Here is a 20544-nt window from a genome sequence, read left to right as displayed (position 1 = left end):
AGAATTATTCTTGACTCTCCCTTGATTACAGTTTTAAACTCATGAGTGGTGTGTGAACAGTTGTTTGTTTGTTTGTTTTTTTTTAATTTGTACACATTTGGGGTAGGCACTCAGCTGTGCTTGAGGCTTTCTTTTGGCTCTCATTCAGGGTTACTTCTGGCAGGGCTCAGGGGGCCCATATGTTCATTTATGGCATTTATGGCAATGTAAGGCAAATGGCTGATCTACTGTACTCTCTTCAGTCCCTACTTTACACGTCTTAAGAAAAGGAACCAGCGGGGCCGGGCGGTGGCGCTAAAGGGTAAGGTGCCTTGCCTTGCCTGCGCTAGCCTTGGAACGGACCGAGGTTCGATCCCCCGCTGTCCCCATATGGTCCCCCCAAGCCAGGAGCAACTTCTGAGCACATAGCCAGGAGTAACCCCTGAGCATTACTGGGTGTGGTCCCAAAAATCAAAAAAAAAAAAAAAAAGAAAAGGAACCAGCATGTTTTGATTACTAACTAAAAAACTAAGTATATTTGTTTATCTGTCATACACATAAATCCTCTGGTGTTGTTTATTGTATTGTGTGCCAATTGTTTTCATATTACCATTTTTCTTATATTAGACCACTTTAAAATTGTACTTAACATGGCTTAAACTTTTTGCCTAATAAAGCAGTAGCTTAACTTTGAACAGTGTCATTTAGATAGAATATTGATAAGAAAAAAAGAAAATCTGGGGCTGGAGAGATAGCATAGAGGTAAAACATATGCCTTGGCATGCAGAAGGATGGTGGTTCAAATCCTGGCATCCCATATGGTCCCCCGAGCTGCCAGAAGCAATTTCTGAGCATAGAGCCAGAAGTAACCCCTGAGTGGTACCAGGTGTGACCCAAAAAACAAAAAGAAAGATAGAAAGAAAGAAAGAAAGAAAGAAAGAAAAGAAAGAAAGAAAGAAGAAAGAAAGAAAGAAAGAAAGAAAGAAGAAAGGAAAGAAAGAAAGAAAGAAAGAAAGAATGAAAGAAAGAGAGAGAGAGAGAGAGAGAGAGAGAGAAGGAGAGAGAGAGAGAAAATCCAGCTGAAATTAATATGTATTAATATATATTATCTAGGAGCTCTTTGGTTTTTGTATCTTTGGGGCTATTCCTAGGATCTTAGGAAGCTCTCTGCCTGGGAGTGGGTCCTAGGGGTGACAGGAATAGAACCCAGATCTCCTGTATACAAAATATGCACTCAGCCCACCGAATGAGCTTTCTCCATCACAGTGTGTTTTTGTTATTTCTTTAAAAGTTTACTTTTACAAGATACTTAGTTATATGACTGTCCCATAATTTACAAGCAGGAAGCTGAAACAAGTACCTTGTTTCTTCTTTTTTTCTTCAGTAAAACCAGAAAAGGCTCTTTTAAAAGCTTAACTATCCCACTTCTCAGCAGAGGTGGCAGACTATGATAAATTAGGTCAGATGGCAGGCACCGTGGGGTTGACAGCTGCCTTCTGAGGCTCTTAGCCAGCTTCCCATCTTTGGGACCCTGCTGTCACTGGACAAGCACCTATCTGACTGCTGAACTCATTGTGGACTGTTGGAACAGAGTGGAGGAGCCTGGCAGTCTTGTTCTTTTTTTTTTTTTTTTTTTTGGTTTTTGGTTTTTGGGCCACACCCGGCAGTGCTCAGGGGTTACTCCTGGCTGTCTGCTCAGAAATAGCTCCTGGCAGGCACGGGGGACCCTATGGGACATACGGGATTCGAACCAACCACCTTTGGTCCTGGATCGGCTGCTTGCAAGGCAAACGCCGCTGTGCTATCTCTCCGGGCCCGCAGTTCTTGTTTCTAATAGCAAGGCTATTCTGAGCAAAAGTGCTTTGTGTATTAGGAAGTTACACTTTTTTTGCCTTCTTGTATCTAATTGTCGGTGTTCGTTATGTTTTCAGGTATGGCGAAAATGCAGTATACGAATCTTCACTGTGGCCCAATTAGAAGACAATAGTATTCAGATGAAGAAGGACCTGGCGACTTTCTTGTATCACCTGCGCATTGAGGCAGAGGTGGAAGTGGTGGAGATGGTGAGAAAAAGTGGAATTTGAGATCTTCTAGCCTATCTTCCTAGAACCTTGTTAGTTTGGGGCAATTGTTCTTTCGTTCCAACAAAACTGTGACATACTGATCTGCTTCTCTTTTTTTTTGTTTGTTTTGGATCTTACTCCTGGCTCTCAGGGATCACTCCTGAAAGGTTTGAGGGGAACTATAAGGGGTGCTGGGGATTGAAATGAGGTCAGCTCCTACAAGGCAAGTGCCCTGCTTGCTCCACTCTATTTCTAGCCCCAGTAGATTGATCTAGATGAATATATGGGGCTGGAGAAACAGACAGTGTTCGAGTCCCAGCATCCCTTGAGCCTGTGATTTCTGAGCATAGAGCCAGGAGTGTAACCCTTGAGCATGGCTGGGTGTGACCCAAAAACAAAAAAAAAAAAAACCATATATATATATATATATATATATATATATATATATGTATACATATAATATATGTATTATATATATATATATAATATATATATATATATATTGGTTTTTTTTTTTTTTGTTTTTGGGTCACACCCAGCCATGCTCAAGGGTTACACTCCTGGCTCTATGCTCAGAAATCACAGGCTCAAGGGATGCTGGGACTCGAACACGTCTGTTTCTCCAGCCCCATATATTCATCTAGATCAATCTACTGGGCTAGAAATAGAGTGGAGCAAGCAGGGCACTTGCCTTGTAGGAGCTGACCTCATTTCAATCCCCAGCACCCCTTATAGTTCCCCTCAAACCTTTCAGGAGTGATCCCTGAGAGCCAGGAGTAAGATCCAAAACAAACAAAAAAAAAAGAAGAAGCAGATCAGTATGTCACAGTTTTGTTGGAACGAAAGAACAATTGCCCCAAACTAACAAGGTTCTAGAAGATAGGCTAGAAGATCTCAAATTCCACTTTTTCTCACCATCTCCACCACTTCCACCTCTGCCTCAATGCGCAGGTGATACAAGAAAGTCGCCAGGTCCTTCTTCATCTGAATACTATTGTCTTCTAATTGGGCCACAGTGAAGATTCATACTGCATTTTCGCCATACCTGAAAACATAACGAACACCGACAATTAGATACAAGAAGGCAAAAAAAGTGTAACTTCCTAATACACAAAGCACTTTTGCTCAGAATAGCCTTGCTATTAGAAACAAGAACTGCGGGCCCGGAGAGATAGCACAGCGGCGTTTGCCTTGCAAGCAGCCGATCCAGGACCAAAGGTGGTTGGTTCGAATCCCGGTGTCCCATAGGGTCCCCCGTGCCTGCCAGGAGCTATTTCTGAGCAGACAGCCAGGAGTAACCCCTGAGCACTGCCGGGTGTGGCCCAAAAACCAAAAACCAAAAAAAAAAAAAAAAAAAAAAGAAACAAGAACTGCCAGGCTCCTCCACTCTGTTCCCAACAGTCCACAATGAGTTCAGCAGTCAGACTAGGTGCTTGTCCAGTGACAGCAGGGTCCCAAAGATGGGAAGCTGGCTAAGAGCCTCAGAAGGCAGCTGTCACCCCACGGTGCCTGCCATCTGGACCCTAATTTATCATAGTCTGCCACCTCTGCTGAGAAGTGGGATAGTTAAGCTTTTAAAAGAGCCTTTTCTGGTTTTACTGAAGAAAAAAAGAAGAAACAAGGTACTTGTTTCAGCTTCCTGCTTGTAAATTATGGGACAGTCATATAACTAAGTATCTTGTAAAAGTAAACTTTTAAAGAAATAACAAAAACACACTGTGATGGAGAAAGCTCATTCGGTGGGCTGAGTGCATATTTTGTATACAGGAGATCTGGGTTCTATTCCTGTCACCCCTAGGACCCACTCCCAGGCAGAGAGCTTCCTAAGATCCTAGGAATAGCCCCAAAGATACAAAACCAAAGAGCTCCCTAGATAATATATATTAATACATATTAATTTCAGCTGGATTTTCTCTCTCTCTCTCCTTCTCTCTCTCTCTCTCTCTCTCTCTCTCTTTCTTTCTTTCTTTCTTTCTCTTTCTTTCTTTCTTTCTTTCTTTCTTTCTTTCTTTCTTTCTTTCTTTCTTTCTTTCTTTCTTTCTTTCTTTCTTTCTTTCTTTCTTTCTATCTTTCTTTTTGTTTTTTGGGTCACACCTGGTACCACTCAGGGGTTACTTCTGGCTCTATGCTCAGAAATTGCTTCTGGCAGGCTCGGGGGACCATATGGGATGCCAGGATTTGAACCACCATCCTTCTGCATGCAAGGCAAATGTTTTACCTCTATGCTATCTCTCCAGCCCCAGATTTTCTTTTTTCTTATCAATATTCTATCTAAATGACACTGTTCAAAGTTAAGCTACTGCTTTATTAGGCAAAAGTTTAAGCCATGTTAAGTACAATTTTAAAGTGGTCTAATATAAGAAAAATGGTAATATGAAAACAAATGGCACACAATACAATAAACAACACCAGAGGATTTATGTGTATGACAGATAAACAAATATACTTAGTTTTTTAGTTAGTAATCAAAACATGCTGGTTCCTTTTCTTTTTTTTTTTTTTTTTGATTTTTGGGCCACACCCAGTAATGCTCAGGGGTTACTCCTGGCTATGTGCTCAGAAGTTGCTCCTGGCTTGGGGGACCATATGGGACAGCGGGGGATCGAACCTCGGTCCGTCCAAGGCTAGCGCAGGCAAGGCAGGCACCTTACCTTTAGCGCCACCGCCCGGCCCCGCTGGTTCCTTTTCTAAAGACGTGTAAAAGTAGGGACTGAAGAGAGTACAGTAGATCAGCCATTTGCCTTACATTGCCATAAATGCCATAAATGAACATATGGGCCCCTGAGCCCTGCCAGAAGTAACCCCTGAATGAGAGCCAAAAGAAAGCCTCAAGCACAGCTGAGTGCCTACCCCAAATGTGTACAAATTAAAAAAAAACAAACAAACAAACAACTGTTCACACACCACTCATGAGTTTAAAACTGTAATCAAGGGAGAGTCAAGAATAATTCTTGGGGGCCGGAGAGATAGCATGGAGGTAAGGCGTTTGCCTCTCATGCAGAAGGTCATCGGTTTGAATCCCGGCGTCCCATATGGTCCCCCGTGCTTGCTAGGAGCAACTTCTGAGCATGGAGCCAGGAGTAACCCCTGAGCAACTGCCGGGTAAGACCCAAAAACCAAAAAAAAAAAAAAAAAAAAAGAATAATTCTTGGAAACGGAGAGACAGCACAACGGCATTTGCCTTGCAAGCAGCCGATCCAGGACCAAAGGTGGTTGGTTCGAATCCCGGTGTACCATATGGTCCCCTGAGCTTGCCAGGAGCTATTTCTGAACAGACAGCCAGGGGTAACCCCTGAGTACCACCGGGTGTGGCCCATAAACCAAAAACCAAAAAAAAAAAAAAAGAATTCTTTGGGCCGGAGAGATAGCACAGCAGCTGAGAGGGCATTTGCCTTATATGCGGCCAACCCAGGACAGATAATGGTTCAATTCCTGGCATACCATATGGTCCCCTAAGCCTGCCAGGAGTGATTTCTGAGCGAAAAGCCAGGAGTAACTACTGAGCACCACCGCTGGGTGTGACCCAAAAACCAATTAATAAAAGGAAAAAAAGAAAAATTCTTAACACTTGTTTTTTCGGACATATCATGTGACATTCATGGCTTATTTCTGATTCTAAACTCCTCGGGGATCACTCCTAGTGAGGGTAGGTCACCATATGTTATGCCAAAGATCAAATACAGGTCGGCTGTGTACAAGGCAAGTGCCCTATGGACTGACTATACTATCTCTCTGACCCTGACAGTAAATCTAAGCCCCAACACTCAAAGGAAGAATGAGTCGAGTGAGCCAGGGCTGAATGGGAGAATTTTTTGGTTTTTTGGGCCACACCCTTTTGACGCTCAGGGGTTACTCCTGGCTAAGCGCTCAGAAATTGCCCCTGGCTTGGGGGGACCATATGGGATGCTGGGGGATCGAACCGCGGTCCTTCCTTGGCTAGCGCTTGCAAGGCAGACACCTTACTTCTTGCGCCACCTCTCCGGTCCCTGAATGGGAGAATTTTTAAAAAGTTGCCTAAAGTACCTTGTGCTGCTTGAGCAGGAATGGCAACAGCATGAGCATCCCCCCGTCATGCACAATCCACCACACATCAATGTTGCCCTCAGAAAACTGTTCCACGTTGCTGGGAAAGAAGGAAATGTTCTTAGCCACGAGCAAGGCAAGGTGGGCAGCAGTTGTCACTCGAACTGTGCCTAGGAGAAAACAAGTAAAAAGAATTAGAATAAGCAGAGCAGATCTTTCAGATGACCCTACTTACTGCATATTAGAAAGTAATAGAATAATAGTTATTCACATTTCTTTGAGCTAGGTATCTACTTTACATAGCAGGATAGACCTCATGTAATAAGAATTAAAACTGCTAACAGAATTAACCTGAGAACTATGAATCTGGGAGATTGTAAGAAGGTCAATATAGGCAACTACAAATAAAAATATTTCATTTCAGGGGCTGGAGTGGTAAAGCAAGCAGTAAGGCATCTGTCTTGCCCATGCTAGCCTAGGACAAGCAGTGGTTCCATGCCCCAGCGTCCCATATGGTCCTCCAAGCCAGGAGTGATTTTCTGAGCGCATAGCCAGGACCGGGTGTGGCCCAAAAACCAAAAAAAAAAAAAAAAAAAAAAAATCATTTCAGGGGTTGGAGCGTTGGCGCAGTGGTAGGGGGCGCAGAGGTAGGGCGTTTGCTTTACATGTGGTTGACCCAGGATGGACCTCGGTTCAATCCTCCAGCATCCCATATGGTCCTGTGCCAGGAATGATTTCTGAGCGCAGAGCCAAGAATAACCCCTGAGCATCATTACAAAAAAATAAAAATTCGGGCCGGAGAGATAGCATGGAGGTAAGGTGTTTGCCTTTCATGCAGGAGGTCATCAGTTCGAATCCCGGCGTCCCATATGGTCCCCCGTGCCTGCCAGGAGCAATTTCTGAGCCTGGAGCCAGGAATAACCCCTGAGCACTGCCGGGTGTGACCCAAAAACCACAAAAAAAAACAAAAAAAGAAAAAAAAAAAAACAAAAAAATAAAAATTCATTTCAGAGATGATTCCTAACTTAAGATAAATATAATGTTCAGCCGGAGGGCAATGGCAGAATCAAATAACCAAGATAACTAGGTACTAAAAGGAGATGCCTTATCAGTAACAGTACTGTAAAGTAGTGCCTAAAAGGAAAAAGAAAAAGGATCAAGTGTCTACAATAGAGGCAAGACAGGGACTGGTGACACTGGTAGAAGGAAGTCGATACTGGTGAAGAGGTTGGTGTCAGAACATTGTACACCTGTAAACTCTATCATGATTAACTTTATAACCCCGAAATTGATAGAAACTCAATAAAGAGATTTAGAAAAATTATCAAGGCCAGTAGTTATTGAGTTCTCTTCTCAGACGACAATGCTCCAGCAATAACAGTCTCTTTATGGTCTGAGAGATGAAATGAGTGACAGATTTAACTATATCCCCTATCTAAACATTCAGAGTAAGATAAGAGCTGTTTTGTACCAATAAAAGTCTTCCAAGCTCGAGCATCTTCACTCTGGCGCCAGCCATTAGGCCAGCCCATAACCACCGTGTTGTGCTTCATGCCCCCAAGGCCACATGATTGGATGAGGTGGGATATGCCCTCTTTCAGTTTGGTGGCCACCACCAGCTGGCAGAATCCTTTCACCTTCTCTGCTTCCATTAGGTGCTTTATAGTCTGAAAGAGAGAGAACCTCAGCACTGCACTGCTTCAAAACTAAGCCATCAAGCCCATTATTCTGTGTGTATGTGTGTATTCCTCCACTTCCCAAATATTTCTTAAGACTATAGGTCCTATAGAAAAGACACGGTTAGATAGTTTACAGATTGAACACAAAAGGCCTGACCCCTGAGCACTGTCAGCACTGACTCGAGCACAGAGCTAGAAGAAACTCTGAACCACTACCAGGTGTGGCACAACCTCCCCCTCACAAAAAATGACTCAAGATGTTAAAATTATTCCAATGAAATTTCTTTTTTTTTTTTTTTTTTTTTTTTTTGGTTTTTGGGCCACACCCGGCGGTGCTCAGGGGTTACTCCTGGATGTCTGCTCAGAAATAGCTGCTGGCAGGCACGGGGGACCATATGGGACACCGGGATTCGAACCAACCACCTTTGGTCCTGGATCGGCTGCTTGCAAGGCAAACGCCGCTGTGCTATCTCTCCGGGCCCTGATGAAATTTCTTAATTTTTGTCTTTTTCTCAATTCACTATAACATACTTAGCTGCCTATCCCTCTATCCTTTCCTCTGCCTTTTTTTTTTTTTGCAATATAGGGGAAAATTGTTGGTCAGGGAGATAGTTCATAGGGCTAGAGTAGATTATTTCGCATGTTGGAACCCATGGTTCAATCCACAGCACTGTTTTTTCTTTTTTGTGGGGGAGCCACATCTGGCAACGCTCAAGGGTTATTCCTGGCTCTGTGCTCAGAAATCGCTCCTGGCTCGGGGGATCATATGGGATGCCAGGGATCGATCCCTCGTCCATCCTGGGTCAGCTACGTGCAAGGCAAATGCCCTACCGCTGTGTTACCACTCAGGCCCCAATCCAAAGAACTGTATGGACCATTTTAAGCGCCAGTAGGTGTAGTATAAAAACAAAGTAGTTTTCTTTAAATTCAAGTTCAATAATATTTGTAGTAGGGTAAGATGGGAAGTGAAAAGTGGTGTGTTGGGCCACATCCAGTAATACTCAGGAGTTACTCCTGGCTCTGTGAAAAGGATCACTCCTGGTGGTGCTTAGGGGACCAGATGTGGCACAGGGGACAGGACTGGGGTTGGCTTCATGCAATGAGTCTTAACTTTTTTTTTTTTTTTTTGGTTTTTGGGCCACACCCGGCGGTGCTCAGGGGTTACTCCTGGCTGTCTGCTCAGAAATAGCTCCTGGCAGGCACGGGGGACCATATGGGACACCGGGATTCGAACCAACCACCTTTGGTCCTGGATCGGCTGCTTGCAAGGCAAACGCCGCTGTGCTATCTCTTCGGGTCCGAGTCTTAACTCTTGTACTACTATCTGTTGGGTCTCAATTTTTTTGTTTGTTTTTTTAGCCCAACATCGCAGTAGTACTCAGAGGTTACTCTGTTCTAAGCTCAAAAATCACTCCTAGCAGGCTTGCAGGACCATATGGGAAGCTGGTCATCGAACTATGGTCTGCTGCGTGCAAGGCAAATGCCCTACCCACTGTGAGATTGCTGCAGCCCCAACCAATATTCTTTCTTCTTTGGTTTTTGGGCCACTCCTGGTGACGCTCAGGGGTTACTCCTAGCTACCATCTCAGAAATTGCCCCTGGCTTGGGGGACCATATGGGACACTGGGGATGGAACAACGGTCTGTCCTAGGTTAGTGTGTGCAAGGAAAAAGCCTTCTGCTGCGCCACCACTCTGGCCCCCAATATTCTTTTTTTGTTTTTGTTTTTGAGTCATCCTGGTGGTGCTCAAGGGTTACTCCTGGCTCTGTGCTCAGAAATCACTCCTGGCAGGCTCAGGGGACTATATAGGATGCCGGGATTTAAACCACTGCCTGTCCTGGATTGGCTGCATGCAAGGCAAATACCCTAATGCTGTGCTATCTCTCCAGCCCCCAATATTCTTTTTTTTTTTTGGTTTTTGGGCCACACCCGGTGACGCTCAGGGGTCACTCCTGGCTATGCGCTCAGAAGTTGCTCCTGGCTTGGGGGACCATATGGGACACCGGGGGATCAAACCGCGGTCCGTCCAAGGCTAGCGCAGGCAAGGCAGGCACCTTACCTCTTGCGCCACTGCCCGGCCCAACAATATTCTTTCTAATTGGTCAGGGTGAGTGCATTAGTGTAAACATGATCTCCTTTTTCTTCAGTTTCAGTCATGCTTTGGCTAACATTAGAAATTTAATCAAATGACTCAATTTCACTTTAGAATTATCCCAAGTATAATTTCCTTTTGTTTCTCCCATCTCCTTAAGTACTGGGATAGTTCAGTGGTAATTATTGATAAAACTTTGCTTTTCTTACTTATTCAAGCCAACTAGGGGATATTTAATTTATTCCAATGTTTTGTTGGAAAAGGAATTTCCCCAAAGCAAATTAATGATATAAATAATAAAATAAACAAGGTTCTTGCTTTTCTATCCTGTATTGTTGGTGTTTAGCTTGTTATTCTTGTTGTGCTATTGGGAGGATTCACACTGCAGTACTATGGATCACAGTGAGTGATGGAGGTCTTGCTGGGACTGAACTAAGGCCTTCATATATGCAAGACCAGGGCTCTACTGCTAAATCAGATCCTTGGGTTCTCAATCCGGTGTCATATTTTATCATTCTAGACTAGTTTTTCTTCACATTTCTAGTTTTTAATTTTTGTTTCCTTTTTTTGGTTTTGGGCTGAAGCTGGCAGAACTCAGGGCTTACTCTTGGCTTATTTCTGGCTCTTTACTATCTCAAACCAGTTTTTAGGATTTTAAAACATTTCAAAATGAAAACTGGTAAAAATTTCTGAAATGCAACTGAAAATTTCTCCAAACAAGGACCAGAAAGATAGTATATCAGGTAAGGCACTTGCTTTGCATGTAGCTGGCCCTGGTTCAATACCCCAGCTTTGCATATGCTCCCCCAAGTCCCACCAAGAGTGTTTCCTGAGCACAGAGCCAGGAGTATGACCTGAGCCTGGTCACACATACCATCCAGCTAACCAAAATAAAAAACAAAAATAGTTCTTCAGAAGCCAGAGAGATAGCAGAGCCAGGAGCAAACCCTAAGTGCCAGTGGTGTGGCCCAAAATAAAACAAAATGAAATTTCTTCAAACAATGAGATTAGTTCTCTAACTTTTTTTTTTTTTTTTTTTTTTTTTTTTAGTTTTTGGGCCACACCCGGCATTGCTCAGGGGTTACTCCTGGCTGTCTGCTCAGAAATAGCTCCTGGCAGGCACGGGGGACCATATGGGACACCGGGATTCGAACCAACCACCTTTGGTCCTGGATCGGCTGCTTGCGAGGCAAATGCTGCTGTGCTATCTCTCCGGGCCCTAGTTCTCTAACTTTTAAGTGAAAAACAACTATTTTCTTCAAAGGGCATTTTAGTATTCAGCATGCCTAATTAGAAATGGCAAAGACAGATCAGAAAGAATACAGCAAGTCAATTGTCTTTTTTTTTTTTTTTTGGTTTTTGGGTCACACCTTGCAGCGCTCAGGGTTACTCCTGGTTTTGTGCTCAGTAGTCGTGTCTGGAAGGCACGGGGGACCACATGGGATGCTGGGATTTGAACCACCGTCCATCCTGGGTTGGCTGCTTTAAGGCAAACGCCCTACGCTGTGCTATCTCTCTGGCCCCAAACTTAGATCTAAGGTCTGACTTGATTACTTAACATCACAAAATCATAGCTAAATTCCAGTCAGTAAGCCTTACCTGTTCAGCAGCTAAAGCTTCCCCATAGTTCTCGAGGAAGTTCCCCACAATGACAGAGCCTACAATAGTGAGGCCTTTTCCTGCTTTGAGTTGTGAAGCAAAGGTAAGGAGGCGGGGATGCTTGACGTGTAAGTCTTCATCAAGTTTCAGCAATACAAGTAACTGAGGCCTGGAGAGGTTGGTGAGAGAAGGGAGAAAATGTTTTGGTTTTGGGAACAGAATGAAAACTTCACCCTTAACTCAGAGACTTGAATAATATGTTTTGGCAGAAGGGTGAGTACAGAGTTATTCTTGAAACCGCTCAGTATCATCTAAAATTGTCATCCTAAAAACTCTCTCTCTCTATATATATATTATGTATATATAAATGACATAAATTTAGATCACATGAATAAAAAGAAATAAAAAATTTGGAGTATTCAAAATAAGTCCATTACATGGACTGCTTAAGCAATACTATTTCCTTATCCTGCAATCAATGAAGCAAAAATATCTCTGTGTTAATGATATGCACAAACACACGATGATCTATTGATTTTTTTTTTTTTACCTCCAGTTTTTAGTGTGTGGTGGTCCTTCCTCTAGACGAAGAAGAGCAAACCGGGCTGCACTGAGGGACAGTCCACGAATACCATCACCCCATTCTTTCTCAGCTCTGCAGGAAAAGAAAAGAAGAACAATGATAATTTAAACTACAGTTACGCAAAATGTCCTTTTTTTTTTCTGAATCCAAGAGTAACAACGTGTATAAAATAGAGAAGGTTACAAGGTGGGGCCGGAGAGAGAGCAGAGTGGTAGGGCGTTTGCCTTGCCCACAGCCAATCCAAGATGGATGGTGGTTCGAATCTCAGCATCCCATATGGTCCCCCAAGCCTGTCAGGAGCATTTCTGAGTGCGGAGCCAGGAGGAACCCCTGAGTGGCACAAAGTGTGACCCAAAATAAATTAAAAAAAGGTTACAAGGCATTTAAATAAAATATATGATGCTCTTTACTAACATAATGAGCCCTTTGTAAGTAGGACAATGATATAATTCATCAACAAATGGTACAAAAGGAAGAGTTACTCACTTATTACACATAACTATGCAAACTAATAATGGAAAAGTTATTTGGATTAAGAAATTAAATCTAAACCGAAGTTCAAATTTGAAATTTGTTTTTTGGGCCACCTCCAGCAGCGCTCAGGGGTTACTCCTGACCTCTGCACTCTGAAATTGCTCCTGGGTGTTGGAGAGATAGCAAAGCAGAAGGTGTTTGCCTTGCATGCAGCCGACTCAGATAGACAATGGTTTTCCCCGCTGGCAGGCTCGGGGACCACATGGATGCTCAGATTTGAACCACCATCTATCCTGGGTCAGCTGCATGCAAAGCAAACACCCTGCCACTGTGCGAAAGTTTAGATTATTGGGGTGGGAGCGGTGGCACAGGCGGTAGGATGTTTGCCTTGTACGTGCTAACCTAGGAGGAACCGAGGTTTGTCCCATATGGTCCCCCAATCCAGGGGCGATTTCTGAGCACATAGACAGGAGAATCCCCGAGTGTCACCGGATGTGGCCCAAAAACCAAAAAAAAAAAAAAAGTTTATCATAAAGGAGAAAAAAAACTCAGTTTCCAGAGTGCGTGTTATTCTTATACTTTTTAAGTTGTAAAAAATTTTCAGGACCAATATATTTTCTCATAGGTAATCCCTTTAATAAAGAGTCACGGTCTTCATGACAAGAATGTAATATATACAACATACAAGCTATAGGCAATCCCTCGAGTAAAGAGATAAACAAGAATACTGTAATACTAAACAGATTCCCTTTGTTTTAAAGAATCAGTTATATAGTTAAGGTAATTAAGAGCAGAAAATTTTGTTATGGATCAGTATTTTTTCAAAGTAAATGGTGCTGAAAAGATCCAAAGGAGCCACAGACTTGGGTGTAATTGGAAGGGTTTTCTGTTTTGTACATTCAAAGCTAATTTCCAGGGGCCACTGAGTAGTTCTTTTTCTGAAAAGGAGTAAAAGCCAAATAATGTTTGGAAACCTGTGTGATAATGTTATCAGAATTGATACTCACCCTTGATACTCAATGTACTTGTAGATCATACCAGCTATTACCATGGCTACAATGGCATAATACCAGGAGGAAATAAACATCAAGCCAGACAAATACTCATTCCCATGAAAGACAGTGCCCTAGAAAATTAAAACAAAACCACATATATACACAGTGGGTATTTTTAAGTTGTAGAGATGGCAAGTTGGTGTTAAAAAGTTATTATAAAGTGATAATGAGATGAGAAAACATGGCAGGAAAATGAAAATTCAAGTGATCACTGAAAGTATAACATGGAATGGCTAGTTAAAACATTTCTTTTTCTTTGAGAACTCAGATTCACCAACTTTTTTTTGTTTGTTTCTTAAACTCCAAGTGGCTGCATGCAAGGCAAACACCCTACACTCTGTACTATCGCTCAGGCCCCTCAGGTTCCTTTTGTGGGGAATCACCAATTGAAATGTGGGGAGAAAAAAAGACTTACCAGTGTAGTAGCGGAACCGGGGTCTCCATTTGGTGTTCGAAGTAATGTTTGCAAGCACATGCCAAATTCACAAAGAGGTAACACATGAGAAAAAACCTGACAATGCAAATAGAGCAATGATTATTATTTTCAAATAATTTAGTTTTCAGGACTATTTAAAATAATGGTAAACTTTTGCTATATTTAAGTCTGGCTACATTCAGTGTTCAAGGTTTTCTAGTGTTAGATTGGTGCTCAGGAAACACTCCAGGGGACAAAATGGATCTCACAGTCAAACCTGGGTCAGCTATGTACAGACCTTACATATTGTACTATTTTTCTGGCCTGTATTTAAGTCTGTATTGTAGCTCACTGGCCTTCTAGATAAAAATTTGAACTCTGCTCTACATATCACCTCATCCAAGGTCATCTTTTCCCTAAAGACATAACTTTATAATTTTTTTCAAAAGACATAACTAACACAATTATTGGAAAATTCCTAGTATCGTCTGTTATTCTATCTTTTTTTTTTTGGGGGGGGGAGGAATCACACCAGCAGTGCTCAGGGGTTACTCCTGGCTCTACGCTCAGAAATCGCCCCTGGCAGGCTCAGGGGACCATATGGGATGCCGGAATTCGAACCACCGTCCTTCTGCATGCAAGGCAAACGCCTTACCTCCATGCTATCTCTCCGGCCCCTGTTATTCTATCTTATAAGTTTACTCAATCAAATTCTGTGGGTTTTTATGTTTAGAAATTTCTAAACTCTCTGTCCCCTCCTCACCCCCCTAAGCCCATCATTATCTGTCACTTTATTCGGGCTCTTATTTATTACACCTGGCATACTACATATCATCAAAGACATTAAAATACTAGTAAGGGGGCTGGAGAGAAAGCATGGAGATTGGGCGTTTGCCTTGCATGCAGGACAGTGGTTCGAATCTTGGTATCCCATATGGTCCCCTGAGCCTGCCAGGAGCAATTTCTGAGCGTAGAGCCAGGAGTAGCCCCTGAGCGCTGCCGGATGTGACCCAAAAACCAAAATAAAATAAAATACTAGTAAGCCACAGCTGAATTAAAGTGAACATTAGCCATAAAAGCTACAACCAACTAAAAATGAGAAATAAAACCAAATATTTTGAAGCTCTACAGATAAACCACATACAGAAGAAACTAACAATTTATAAAAGTTAACTTCACATGAAACTCGTCAGTAATATTCACTATTTAGATCAAGCTATCCTCGTATTTGGCTCACTCTGCTGACATCTTAGCTATTAGATCCTGATGAAAATCAACATGCATATACATCAAACTGGCAAGAATAAACAAAGAGAAAAGTGAGGTCTTACATGGAAAGAATTGGGGCCACGAGATCCAAGGAGGCGATAAGGATCCCCAGCTCTGCAATAGCAGCAGTTAAAAGTAAAGCCCAGGTAGGTTCCCCATTGGCTTTGCTGTGACCAAAAACCTGCACAGAGAAAGTATACAACATAGGAGTGTGGGAGTGTTTGAGTAAATGCTTCCTGATTGTTACCTGCAGAAATCTAAAGATATCTATAGGTTAACAATGGTACAACTGTCCTACCTTTGTCCTACTCACAAAAACTCTTACAGAGATTTAAAGAGTTTTGATCGCAGAGATAGTTAAAAGGGCGAGTGTGCAGGTTCTGTACGTTGCAGGCGCAGGTTCGATACACAGTACTGACTGCCTGGTCCCAGGAGCACTGCTGCGAGTGACTCCCAAGCAACATGTCGAGAGTATGAACTGAATACCAATAAGTGTGCCCTCTCCCCCAACAAAAACAATGTCTTGCATTAAATAACTATACATTATCATATAATCTACTAATCCTTAGCTTCTAAAAATATTGTTTTTTGTAAACCTGGATGAAAAAAAAAATAAGGGTGTAGGAAAGTGTCACTCACTCTCAGGAAGGGTATGATGTTATCCTTGGCTATCGCTTGTAGAAGCCTTGGTGCACCTGTGAGACTCTGAAGTCCAGCTCCACATGTGGAAAAGAAGGAGCCAATGACAATCACCCATGGCGATGGCCAAGATAAAGTACCTACCACCAGATTACCTTTCACAGCATCTCCAAACCTGGGAGAGAAATTAAGAGCACAAAAACTCAACTTACAACTTTAAACTGAAAGACTACTAAATCATCCTATTTTTTTCTTATTTATGTCTTTGGAGAAACAAAATTCAAAGAAAATAGTGTTTTAAGAGGGTGGGTGGAGCCATAGCCATAGTATAGCGATTAAGGCGTTTGTCTTGCATGCAGATCACCCAGGTTCAATCCCCAAACACCTCCAGGAGTGACTTCTGAGTGCAGATTAACCTGAACATTTCTGGGTGTGGCCCAAAACCAACCAAGAAAAAAAAAAGTATTAAGAAAGGTAAAGGTGGGGCCAGGCGGTGGCGCTAGAGGTGAGGTGCCTGCCTTGCCTGCAGTAGCCTAGGACGGACCTCGGTTTGAACCCCCGGCGTCCCATATGGTCCCCCAAGCCAGGAGCGACTTCTGAGCGCATAGCCAGGAGTAACCCCTGAGCATCAAATGGGTTGGCCCAAAAACCAAAAAAAAAAAAAAAAAAAAAAAAAAAAAAAGAAAGGTAAAGGTAGACATCATTACCCTACAAATAACCTGCAGGACAAGGAAATAAACTAAATTACTAATCTTCAGATTATCAAAACAAACTGCTCTTTGCAGGTCAAGTGGAAAAAATAGGAAATCCAGAATTATAAAAGAACTACTAACATTTATTATAGTTAGATAAGCTCATAGAGCCATAATTCTTTATTAATTTCTTTTGGTGGGGAACCAACTTGTACTAGGGATTGAACCAAGATTACTATGTGCAAAGCATTCATCTTAATCTCTGTACTATTTTCCTGTTCCCTGTATTCCTTTAAAACTCACAAGCATTTTGGGGGGCCGGAGTGATAGCATGCAGTTCGGTGTTTGCCTTGCACGTGGCTGATCCAGTAGAGGCCTGGGTTCAATCCCTGGATTCCCATATGGATCCCTGAGATTGCCAGGAGCGATTTCTGAGCACAGAGCCAGGAGTAACCCCAGAGTGCCATCGGGCGTGGCCCAAAAACCAGGGACCAGAGCAATAGCACAGCAGTAGGGCATTTGCCTTGCATGCATCTGACACCAGACAGACTTGGTTTTGATTCCCAGCATCCCATATAGTCCCCCCCACCCAGCCTGCTAGGAGCTATTTTTGAGTGCAGAACAAAGATCATCCTTGAACATTCTTGGGTGTACCCTCCCCCCCCCCAAAAAAGAAAAAAAACCAAACCAAGATAAAAAAAAAACCTCAGAGGTAGTTTTTTTTTGTTTTGTTTTGTTGTTTTTTTTTTGGGGTTTTTGGGCCACACCCGGCAGTGCTCAGGGTTACTCCTGGCTGTCTGCTCAGAAATAGCTCCTGGCAGGCACGGGGACCATATGGGACACCAGGATTCGAACCAACCACCTTTGGTCCTGGATTGGCTGCTTGCAAGGCAAATGCCGCTGTGCTATCTCTCCGGGCCCGTGCTATCTCTCCAGGCCCTCAGAGGTAGTTTTTATTCCTAAAAGTGTTACAAGGTTTTTTTGTTTGTTTTTGGGCCACACCCAGTGATGCTCAGGGGTTACTCCTGACTATGTGCTCAAAATCGCTCCTGGCTCAGGGACCATATGGGACATGGAGGATCAAACCACAGTCCGACCTAGGTTAGCACATTTGTAAGGCAAACGCCCTACCGGTTACCGCTTGCACCACCGCTTGCACCACCGTTTTGATCCCACAAGTTTTTTGTTTTTTTTTCCCTGTGGCTTTTGGGTCACACCCGGCAGTGCTCAGGAGACACTCCTGGCTCCATGCTCAGAAATTGCTCCTGGCAGGCAGGGGGACCATATGGGACGCCGGGATTCAAACTGATGACCTTCTGCATGAAAGGCAAATGCCTTACCTCCATGCTATCTCTCCAACCCCGATCCCACAAGTTTTTGTAGGTTCAATAGCATAGCATAATTTACACTATTTCTGTATTACTTTTCACTATACAAAAGGCTGTGATGAACTTTATAAAGCAGAAAATGTGGCTCAGCAGTAAAACACATGTCTTGCATGTATGAGATCAGCAATCGGTCTTAGGCACTGAAAAAATAAAAACTGGGAAAATTTTATGATCTATATTCAAATATCAGATTTTCTTTATTTTTCCTATCTCTGCGATACATTCCCGTATTTTTTTTTAAAATATGGAACGCTTCACGAATTTGCATGTCATCCTTGCACAGGGGCCATGTTAATCTTCTCTGTATCGTTCCAATTTTAGAAACGAGCACCCCATATTATTTTTTATAGTATATTTTATGAGGAAATAAATGTAACAAAAGGAATTACTATCTTAAAATACTGCTTTACAAATAGGTTATGCTAGGGCTAGATGGACAGGTCAATAGCTGTAGTGCATAATTTCTATGCTGGAGGTCCAGGATCAACCTCCAAGTACTGGTGGGTGAGGTCAATCCACTTCCTCTCTAAAAGAGAAAGGTATACTAAATTATGGTGTATATTTGCATAGTTTTGGGGACACACCAGTGGAGCTCAGGTTACTGCACAAGGGTAGCTCCTGGCAGTGTGTGGTTTGTATAATTCTAGGGCTATATATGCTGGTGCCAAGGCGACAGGTAGCACTGTGTTTGGGAAAGCTCCTAGCAATATTCAGAGCACCAAGTGCTGCCAGTGATCACACCTGAACTTCCAACTTGCACAGCATGTGCTTAAACTCCGACTTATTTCTCTGGCCTGGGATTATATTAAATATTAATTCCACTGGATATATAAGAATGTTCAAATCTTAAGACACACACACGGGTCAGAGCGATAGCATAGAAGGTAGGTTGAGCGTATGTCTTGTATGCAGCAAACCCAAGACCAAACCGAATTTGATCTCCAGCATCCTATGTGGTTCCCTGAGCCTGGCAGGAGTGACTTCTAAGTGCAGAATCAGGAGTAACCCATAAGCATTGCTGAACAAAGGGAGAAGCTGTTATCTGTTTTGATGAATCTGAGAAACTCACAGGATAGAAACATTTGGTCTAGTCTTAAAAAATATGTTTACTATTAGGTGAGAGTAACCCCACCTCCCCCCCAAAAACCAATCCAAAGTTGGTAGAACAGTTTCTAAAACAAGGGATATTCAACTTAAAATTATTTTGGAGCAACACCTGTTTTTTTTTTTTTATCATGGCTTACTTCTGGGCTCTTCACTCAGGAATCATTCCTGGTGACATTGGGGGGTAATATGGGGTGTCAGGGAGCAATATCTAGAATCATATGCAAAGCAGGATCCCATGCAAGGCAAGTACCCTACCTTCTGTATTACTACTCCATCACCTTACCTTTAAAATGTGACTAGAACATGGATGAGGAGTTTAAGAGGTAATTCTGGGAGATGGGATTAGAAAGAGATAATAGGGGCCCGGAGAGAAAGCACAGCGGCATTTGCCTTGCAAGCAGCTGATTCAGGACCAAAGGTGGTTGGTTCGAATCCCAGTGTCTCATATGGTCCCTGTGCCTGCCAGGAGCTATTTCTGAGCAGACAGCCAGGAGTAACCTCTGAGTACCACCGGGTGTGGCCCAAAAACCAAAAAAAAAAGAAAAGAAAAGAAAAAAATTTTTTGCTTGTCTTGTGAAAGATCAGAATTATAAATTAGAGCTGGAGAGATAGCATGGAGATAAGGCATTTGCCTTGCATGCAGAAGGTCGGTGGTTTGAATCCTGGCATCCTATGTGGTCCCCTGAACCTGCCAGGAGCGATTTCTGAGCACAGAGCCAAGTTACCTCTGAGCACTGACATGTGTGACCCAAAAACCAAAACCAAAAAAAATTAAAAAATTAAAAAATATGGGGCCGGGTAGGTGGCGCTGGAGGTAAGGTGTCTGCCTTGCAAGCGCTAGCCAAGAAGGACCTCGTTCGATCCCCCGGCGTCCCATATGGTCCCCCCAAGCCAGGGGCGATTTCTGAGCACATAGCCAGGAGTAACCCCAGCGTCAAACGGGTGTGCCCAAAAACCAAAAAAAAAAAAAAAAAAAAAAAAAAAAAAAAAAAAATAAAAAATATCCTTAAGGATTGTATAAAATGAACTTAAAGTGGAAAGAACGAGTCTTTTTTTTTTTCTTCAAATTAATTGGGGCATTTTACACAGTTCAGAAACCAATTTCTCAGAGTGGGAAGAATGGTGATTAACCAATATAAGAAAAATAGATAAGTAAGTTGTAGATTTCTTTTTCTTTTCTTTTTTTTTTGGGGGGGGTCACACCCAGCATCGCTCAGGGGTTACTCCAGGCTCTATGCTCAGAAATCACTCCTAGCAGGCTCGGGGGACCATATGGGACGCCGGGATTTGAACCGATGACCTTCTGCATGAAAGGCAAATGCCTTACCCTCCATGCTATCTCTCCCGGCCCCTTTTTCTTTTTTCTTGGGGGGGGGTTCTTTTTCTTTTCTTTTTGGTTTTTGGGTCACACCCCACAGCATTCAGGGGTATTACTGGCTCTGCACTCAGAAATCACTCCTGGAGGACTGGGGAACCATGTAGGATGC

General features: G+C 42.8%; 2 protein-coding genes and 1 non-coding gene across 4 annotated transcripts in view; 1 reads left to right on the top strand and 2 right to left on the bottom strand.

Annotated features, from left to right (window-relative positions):
- The window catches only part of LOC126032082 (solute carrier family 12 member 6), a 155595-nt gene that overhangs the window by 92498 nt on the left and 42553 nt on the right, over window positions 1-20544 (top strand). Inside the window, exon 21 of one of the 2 annotated variants that reach the window (XM_049789788.1) lies at window positions 1911-2042. The exons of the other annotated variant lie outside the window; for it this stretch is intronic. Coding sequence (XP_049645745.1) covers window positions 1911-2042 — 132 coding nt within the window. The remainder of the gene's footprint in view (window positions 1-1910; window positions 2043-20544) is intronic. 2 annotated transcript variants of the gene reach the window in all.
- LOC126032532 (solute carrier family 12 member 6-like) overlaps window positions 3034-20544 on the bottom strand; it is a 36190-nt gene continuing 18679 nt past the window's right edge. Inside the window, 13 exon segments of the mRNA XM_049790215.1 lie at window positions 3034-3087; window positions 6066-6235; window positions 7537-7732; window positions 11436-11604; window positions 11986-12090; window positions 13500-13584; window positions 13587-13618; window positions 13822-13824; window positions 13959-13992; window positions 13995-14018; window positions 14021-14058; window positions 15294-15412; window positions 15871-16045. Coding sequence (XP_049646172.1) covers window positions 3034-3087; window positions 6066-6235; window positions 7537-7732; window positions 11436-11604; window positions 11986-12090; window positions 13500-13584; window positions 13587-13618; window positions 13822-13824; window positions 13959-13992; window positions 13995-14018; window positions 14021-14058; window positions 15294-15412; window positions 15871-16045 — 1204 coding nt within the window.
- LOC126033103 (U6 spliceosomal RNA) lies at window positions 18189-18292 on the bottom strand. Its single transcript, XR_007504258.1, has one exon. It is a non-coding gene; the product is annotated as a U6 spliceosomal RNA (small nuclear RNA).

The sequence above is a fragment of the Suncus etruscus genome, chromosome 16, assembly GCF_024139225.1.
Source record: "Suncus etruscus isolate mSunEtr1 chromosome 16, mSunEtr1.pri.cur, whole genome shotgun sequence".
Lineage (NCBI taxonomy): Eukaryota > Metazoa > Chordata > Mammalia > Eulipotyphla > Soricidae > Suncus > Suncus etruscus.
Note: the sequence above shows the minus strand (reverse complement) of the source record. Positions and strands in the feature narration are given on the sequence as shown.